At 44.8% G+C, this 8,645-nt stretch overlaps 1 protein-coding gene across 1 annotated transcript; it reads left to right on the forward strand.

Annotated features, from left to right (window-relative positions):
- Positions 1–3,686: 3,686 nt before the first annotated feature.
- On the forward strand, positions 3,687–6,440 carry LOC121390210 (extensin-like). Its single transcript, XM_041521979.1, has 2 exons — positions 3,687–3,906; positions 5,404–6,440. The coding sequence occupies exons 1-2, from the start codon at positions 3,865–3,867 to the stop codon at positions 6,310–6,312; spliced, it is 951 nt and encodes a 316-aa protein (XP_041377913.1). The 5' UTR covers positions 3,687–3,864; the 3' UTR covers positions 6,313–6,440.
- Positions 6,441–8,645: the final 2,205 nt, after the last annotated feature.

Below are 8,645 nucleotides of genomic sequence, written 5' to 3' on the forward strand. Positions count from 1 at the left end.
GGCATATGTTTTAGCAGCGTGTAGCTGATTTGGTCTGGCCCTGTGGCGGTGCTTTTTTTAGATTTAATGGCTGCTTTTAGTTCAACTAGTGTTAGCGGTTGATTAAATTCTAGGTTGTCCGTATTAGGCTGAGTATCACTTTTAGTGTTATTTGTTGGGAGGTTGTTATCTTTCTTAAGTTTATTAAAAAAAATTTCGGGGAAGTTTTCGTTGCTGCTGTTTTTGCTAAATGTTTGACTGAGGAGGTCTGCCTTTTGTTTATTTGTGGTGGCTATTTTATTTTTTTGGAGGACTGTAGTGAACGTGCGTTGTCCTTGGATGGCATGAACCTTCTTCCACATTTCCCTGATAGCGGTTCTGGTGTTGAATCTCCCCGCAGAATGTCTGCCAGCTAGCCTGTTTAGCTTCCGTGATTAGTTTGCCTATTTCTTGTTTTGCTATTTTATATTTAGTATGGTATTCTGGTTTACCAGTTTTCTTAAAGAGTTTTCTCATCCTATTTCTGAAGCTACATTTTGCTTGAATTACATCTGTCCACCAAGTTACCGGTGAATTTTTTGTTGGTTGTTTAGTTTTAGGTATATTTTTTTCGGCTATTTGGATTATTTCGTTGGTGATTTTAGTGGTTGCGTCATCTATATCTGTGTTAGGTACTAGTTTAAGTTTGCTGCAATCGCTTGTAAAGCCTGCCCAGTTGGCTTTACTAAATTTGAATTTAGGTAGGAATTTTTGTTGTTCGGTATACGCTATGTTACTTTTATAGGTAGTTAGTATGGGTAGGTGGTCGCTATTAAGAGCATCTAGTACCTCCCATTGGGCGTTTGCTCCTATGGTGTTAGAGGTTATGGTTAGGTCGATGGCAGAAGAGGCTGCTAGATGGTCGTGAAAGTAGGTGGGGCTGCCATCGTTGAGACATACTAAGTTATTTATATTAATGAAGTTTTCGAGAATGTCGCCCTGCGTGTCGGATTGCTGGCCTCCCCATAGTGGGCTGTGGCTGTTGAAATCTCCTACTAGGATTAGGTTATTTTTTTGCGTAATAATTTTGTTGTAGTCGTTTATGGTTAGTTTTTTGAGGGCCGCTCCTGGTGGGCTATAGACATTTATGACATCTATAGGCATTTTTTTATTTAGTACTGTAAGTCCTAGGACTTCCAGATTGGTATTTGAGGTATCGGTTTTAATTTCACTATGTGGGATTGTATTTTTAATGAGCGTGGCTAGTCCACCTCTAGTGCTATTCTCTCGGTTTTTATAGTATGTTGTATAGCCCGGTATTTTAAATTGTTTAGTTGTTATTTTTTTATTATTATTTTTTTGGGGGGGTCCAGTCCCTAACCAGGTTTCTTGGATACATATTATGTCCGGCTTGTTGTTACTGGTGCTAATTAGTTGGCTGAGTTCAGCACCATGTCCCATTGAGTGGAGGCCTTTAGCGTTCCACTGAAGAACACTAAGGCTTTTATTGTTTGGTTTATTATTAATTTTTAGGGTGTGTGGAGACTTGTCTCCCATTGTCTGTCCTGGAGTTGGGTTTAGTTGTTTAGGCAGAGTTTGCTTTTTAGTTGATTGATTGTTTTAAGTTATTTTTTAGCTCCGCTACCTCTTGCGCTAGTTTTTCTAAAATTTTTGTTAGTTCACTAATTTGAGAGTTTTCTTTGTTTTTGACCATTTCGGCGTAAGAGATGGTTGTCGAAATAGGTTTGGCTTTAAAAGTTGTTTGGTTTATCTGGTTTATTTGGTTGGTTTGGGGTTTTTTTGAGTTATTGAGCTGCCGCATCGCTCTTTGGAAGTGGTGGCAGCGGTTATCATGGGCCATGTGCCGGCTGAGGCAGTTAGGGCACTGGATGGGTCGGGTACATGGGGAGTTTAGGGAGCTTCTGGGGTGTCTTTGGCCGCATCTGTGGCATGTTGGCATCTCTCGGTGGTGTCGGCATTTGTTGGCTCCGTGGCCCCATTGTTGACAGTGATGGCATTTAGATGGTTTTATTTCGTATTCCTGTAATTTATACCTGCGACCTGAGATAGAGATTGAGTTATCTGTGGTAGCATCTGCCGTGATTAGTAAATATCCATTGGTCCAAATGTTAATGTTGTCTATATTTAGTTGGGGGTTTCCAGCCTGGAGTGCCGTTTTAGTCGTTTCCTGGGGGGGGAGTGGGTGGAGTTTAACTAGCCATTTATTAATGGGTTTAGTTGGTTGGCTGTTAGGAGGGATGGCTCGGGTCGTGGGTGGTGGGATATCGGGTGACGATCGGGTAGGGGTGGGGGCCTGGGGGGTTGGGGTGGGATTTAGGTTACGGCTTGGGGTGGGGGTTAGGGATGGCAGGGTATCAGTGCTGGTGATGTTTTGGGTTAGGTTGGGGGGGGGGGGTGGGGGGGGGGGAGGTGGTGGTTGGGTTTGAGAGGGGGGTGGGGACTGTGGTAGGTATGGGTGCTGGGGTGAAAGAGGGTGGGGTGGTCGTTGAGAAGGAGATTGAGAGTAAGGAGGGGATAGGTTTGGAGGTTATATCTCTTTGGTATGGGTTTTACTGTTTATCCTTTTTCCGTTTTTGGTGGGTTTTATCACTATGTTGGGTGAGTATTATTTTATTGGTTTTTAAGAAGTTTATGCTTTTGGCCGGGGTTCGTTTTGCGTTCCTGTCGTTTGTGGCCTTGGTTGGTGGGTATCGTTGATGTGCTCTGGTGGTTTGGGTGGTCTTTATTTGGGGTCGGCTACCTGCAGCGGTTTTTTATTATTGTTATCCAGACTTTTTTTGTTTTTGCGTTTGCGAGAGTGGCGGACGCGGTTGCTTCAGTGGGGTCCGCTCTCGTTGTTGGGTTGATCGTTTTAGAATTAGAAAAATCTAACTTTTTTTGGCATGTTTTGGGGGTGTTTCCTACCGTTAGGTTTTTTTGGATTATAGTATGCAGTTTTTTGCTCTCGGTGCTGCTTTGGCTGGTCTCCAGGATGGGTGTTGTCACTTTTTGTTGGATTGTTTCTTTGCCTACTGTTTTTAATTCTATCTTATCTATATTCCCGGTTTGTGGATTCATTTTTAGTTTGATTATTGGCCCCAGTGCTTCTAATGTTGTTTCTTCTCCTTTGATGTAGGTCGTCCCGTTTGTCAGCTGGGTGTGGTAGAAGGCTTGGAGGGGATTGGTTGTATTTTTGTTGAGTGAGTGTTGCCAGTACACGTATTGATATGGGCTTGGGTTAACTCCGTTAATGATGACTTGCCTTATTCCTTTAATGTTATCCGTTTGTTTGGTTAATTTGGCTTTTTTATGGCTTTTGCCAGGGGTGGCCAGGGCATCGAATTTGTTACGCGTGGTTACATCTGGGTGGATATCATGGCTGTCCATCTCATCGTCCTGGTCGTCCTGGTCGCTGTCGGAGAATAGGTTGGCCTCTTGGCTAAGATTGAGGGATCCTAGACGTTTTACAGCGCTCCTAGGAGTCGCGGGGGTTGGGCGAAGGGTGGATTTTTGGGCCAGATTGCGCGCCAGCTCGTTTGATTTGTGGTTTGGGTTGAGGCTAACAAATTCGGTGTCTGGGTTTATTGCCTTATCTATTATGTTTTTTTTGGTTTTCTTGGAGATGGCGGGTTTATTGGACTTACTGGGTTTGGGGGGTGGGGTAGGAGATTTCGGGGAGGTGGTTGGCTTACTGGGTTTAGGAGGTAGTTTAGGCGATGTTGGGGGGGGGGGATGGTTCCTTGTCTTCCTGTGTTGACACGTGGATTTCTTCTTCCGTTATCTCGGGCGTGGCTCCACTGCTCAGTTTTGGGTCTACCATTATCGATATTGGTTTGTTGTTGGTTTGGTTTTTAGCTTAGCCTTTCTGTGCGGACCTGAACGGAGCCCGTAATATCGTTAGTAGGAATGTTTGGACTATTTGTTCTCTCCAGCTGTCCTTCGATGAAGGTGGACGTCTTTTTTTTCTCCAGTTGATCTCGCACGATGAGGTTGTGTTTTGAGAACGTGGCGATTTCTCTCCCCCCCACCCTAGGGGCTGTGCTTTGTTCGCTTGGGCGTCTGTCCAAGTACCGAATTGAACACAACGGGGACTCGGCTACCGTGACGTTGTACTACGGAAACGAGAAGGGGGGACGCGCAAGAGTAGAAGAAGGAGGAGGCGCGGTGCTAGGTCTACCCAGGGTGAGCCTAAGCTTGGCGGCTCAACCGCCAGGGGCGGCTCCACCTGTTCCGATGAGGAGGACGAGACGCGGAACGGTGCAGGGTGATCCAAACCCGGTGGCTCAACCACCGGGGGCGGTTCATTCTGCTTTACCGGCCGTACACCACTCGACCGAAGCACTCGCCAGGAACCATCCAGGGGTGCCACCAAAGCTGTCAACCTCAACCCCAGTGGAGGACGACTCCGTTGAGGGAACCATACAATGGACACGGGACACGTGGTCGTTCTCGACCCACCGGATAGTCCACCACCACCTCCGGTTGCTGTTGTTGGAGTGGAGATCCAGAGAGAGTCCAAAAGGAGGAAGATGTCTTCGGTCACCTCACCGAAGAAGTCCGACCAAACCGACTGGACTCTCGTCTGTGACAAGCTCCCAGCGAAGTACAGAGAAGCGGTCATCGGGGACTTCACCGACCCTCAACAACTTAAGGGACCCTGGTCAAACAAGCAATGGCGCCAACTTCCGTCTGGACAAGGGAAGTACCAGATCCGGGGGTCCCCTCGCTCCAAACAACTTTATGTGACAGCGCAGCAGGACGGGCTGTACAGACAAGGACTCCTGAAGGCTGAGATGCCCAACGCGACCATTCATCGAATTTTAAAGCTGGTATTGCGGGACATCTACACAGGAGTCCTTGAACGAAACATCGAGTATTTGATGGAAGGACTCCCCAATCTCTCACCTGATCAGCCCATCACCTCACCATGAGTCCTGCTGCGCCAACCTTAACTAGGACAGGTATCCTCCTTTTTGGGCTTAGTTGGACTTTAAACTTTTTCGATCGAGCTTCAAAATTTCTATGTTTATTTTTTTTATAAATAGTCCAACGCAATTTACTTTGGCGCCCGTTCAATTGCTCAAATCACCTTAAAACCTTTTCGGCCGAGCAGTCTAACTTAATTTTGGGTTTAAATTCTTAGTCCGGACATGATCTTAGGAGCAGGTATTCTCCGTAGACTTTAGCTTTTTCTAGTTAGACCCGAAGGAATCGAAATTTAGCCTGTTAGAACACGGCCCATTTTCGGTGTCTACTAGTCGGTCCGCGCAGTCGCTGGACACTACTAAATTCTTATTCCAAAATCTGCCCACTTCAAACTTATCCCCCACCCTTTTCTGTCCTGGACTTAGTCACTGGCAAAGGCCAGAGATTATGCCCAGGACAGACATGCTTGAAACCTTCGTGGTATATGAGCATGTAAATAAATATTGGATTGGATTGAAGGTGGACGTGTCAACGTGCGCTCTCGAGATGCCCCCCCACCTGGGGGGACTGATTGCCAGCTTCGGCCCGATGTTGGAGTTCCGGGTCACGTATACCGGGTCACGGGCGACCGTGACTTTGGTGTATGGTGACCCGCCTCCACAGAAACGGAAAGGGGGGACTGGAAGAGGAAGAAGAAGGAAGAAACCGGTGCTAGGGAAGGCCCAGGGGGGGACAAAGCTGGCGGCTCAACCGCCAGTGGCGCTCCCTCCTGTGATACCGCCCCCACCGAGTCCTCCGGAGAGGACGCAACCACTTGTGGAGCCTGCATCCCCGGAACGGCCGTACACCACCCAGGAAATCGTGAGATTCAAACGGACGAGTGTGCCACCACCGACTTCAACCTCCACCCCAAAGACGACGACTCCGGTGCAGCGGTCAACAACGACCGCTCCCGTCGAGTCGCCACATGGACTTGTTGTTCCGGCGACGAAAAGGAAGGCAACATCACCGACCACCCAGCCAGCCAAGACCAAGCCGCCGCCGGAATCCGCTCCCCCTGTTGACGACGAATGGACCATTGCCATCAGTGGACTTCGCCGTCATCTCCACCAGTACATACAGGGGGACACGCAGAAACCACAACTACTTCGGGGAGGATATTCGAACCACCACTGGAAGACCATGGAGGACGGCAGCAGTTACGAGCTTCATTCCAAGATCTTCAATGGAACCAAGGGAATAGTCGTTACGCACCGAAGGGACCAGACCTACAGACAGTGCATCCTGTTTGCTGAACTCGACAACAGATCGATCCACAGGATGCTACAAGCGGTCTGCGGCCCCGACTATTCCAAGGTGGTCCAACATCTACAGCAGATCAGGGATAAGCTGCCGTCGCTCCGAGACACTCCAAGCTCCCCGAAGTAGTACAACCTTACCTAGGACAGGTATCCTCCTTTTTTGGGCTTAGTTGGACTTTAAACTTTTTCGATCGAGCTTCAAAATCTTTATGTTTATTTTTTTATAAATAGTCCAACGCAATTTACTTTGGCGCCCGTTCAATTGCTCAAATCACCTTAAAACCTTTTTGGCCGAGCAGTCAAACTTATTTTTGGGTTTAAATTCTTAGTCCGGACATGATGTTAGGTGCTGTTATTCTCCGTAGACTTTAGCTTTTTCTAGTTAGACCCGAAGGAATCGAAATTCAGCCAGTCAGAACACGGCCCATTTTCGGTGTCTACTAGTCGGTCCGCGCAGTCGCTGGACACAACTAAATTCTTATTCCAAAATCTGCCCACTTCAAACTTATCCCCCACCCTTTTCTGTCCTGGACTTAGTCACTGGCAAAGGCCAGAGATTATGCCCAGGACAGACATGCTTGAAACCTTCGTGGTATATGAGCATGTAAATAAATATTGGATTGGATTGGATTGGACTATTTGTTGTAGCTTATCAGCGTTTTTGATAATTATCCGTTTGTAAGTAATTAAGTACCTAAGTTTAACAAGCGAGATGAACTAACAAGTATAGTACAACAAGGGGGGATGAGTGTGTTAAATCATAATTATCAATTTTCTAGAAAAAAAAAAAAATTAATTAATTTACACAATATTACTGAAAAAAAAAAATATATATATATATACTACAAGGGTACAATAGTAGGGGAAAAAAACAGAGTGTGGAACGTGTTAATACATAATTAACCAATTCCTGGAAAAGAAAAAAGTAAGTACACACAAAAAAAAAGTTGGTGAGTCCTAACGGACTCTGAAAATAGTCTTCAAGTTTTGTCTAAGAAACTATACTTACCTTATTCTTTAGTCCCAGTAACGTATATCTCTTAGGTTTTTAACCATCCTTTTTTCTATGTGTTGTATCGCTCTCTGTGATTATCGGTGATTATCGCTGAACGATGATCGGTGTGTGTGGGCCCACCGACAGCGATCGATCTTAAATAGGCGTACGAAAAAGGGCTGGAGCAAATAGAGATATTCGGGCAAAATGAGTTGACCTGACACCTTTTCACCTTGTATTTCCATCATTCTACACGCAATATTAGTTTGTAATTCATGTAGAAATGCATAGTGATTTGTTTGTAACCTTATATAGCTGTTTGGCAGTAATGATAATAGAACTAAATGTTCTTATCCAGATTCGGTTATTTTCGTTTAATTTGGGCCACAATCAGCCGGCCACAATACAAAAATGGTAACCCGTGCCTCTATGCATGATCGAAACATTTATTTTTAGTACTATAATTTATGTAGGGTTTTTTTGTTTTTTGTTTTTTTTTATGTAGGGATAGGCCTTAATATATTCACTTGCATGTTTGCCAAATCAATCCTAATAGGCGTGCAGGAGGTGGCCCAGAAGTGCTCTATAAATGACCGAAGTGGCAACTATCGTACTACCAGCTAATTGGGGGCCTTTAATAAAGTATGGGTTCTGACTACCTCCTGGGTAAAAATTACCCAGAATACCTGTAGGGGAACATGGTCTAATGACGTTATCAATATGGCCGCCTCGATTTTGATATTTTTGCAACTAGTTCCGATAGAGTCTTCATTCTCTTTTGTTGTTTAACATTTTAAGCCTTTACAAAGGTTGAAAATGTTATGATAGAGTTTTAAAACAAATTTTTTTAAGTTTTGGGTATTAATACATTTTTAAACTGTAGAGAGCTGTATAAGGCTGTTTCTTAGCGATGATGAAGGATGGAATTATTTTATATAACGACGCACTCAGCATATTTTATTTACGGTTATATGGCGTTAGACATATGGTTATGGATCACACATATATATAGAAAGGAAACCCGCTGTCGCCACTTCATGGGCTACTATTTTTGATTAACAGCAAGGGGTCTTCTATATGCACCATCCCACAGACAGGGTAGTACATAACACGGCCTTTGATATACCAGTCGTGGTGCACTGGATGGAACGAAAAATAGCCCAATGGGCCCACCGACGGGGATCGATCCTAGACCGACCGCGCATCAAGCGAGTGATTTACTAATACGCTATATCCTGTCTCTAGTGATGATGAAGTAAGATTTACTAAATTTAAGCCGTAGCAGCTTGTCTGATTATAGCTACTAAAAACTCTTCGTTACTAATGCACACTCATTTAAAAAACATTGCTTTATATTTTAGTTCCTGATATTTGGTGTCTGATGTTATCCTCAGAAGAAATATGTTATCCTCAGAAGAAATATGCTAGTGTTAATTTTGTAAAAAGTGTATTTTTTAAGATATCTA

The sequence above is a fragment of the Gigantopelta aegis genome, chromosome 15 (genome assembly GCF_016097555.1).
Source record: "Gigantopelta aegis isolate Gae_Host chromosome 15, Gae_host_genome, whole genome shotgun sequence".
Classification (NCBI taxonomy): Eukaryota; Metazoa; Mollusca; class Gastropoda; order Neomphalida; family Peltospiridae; genus Gigantopelta; species Gigantopelta aegis.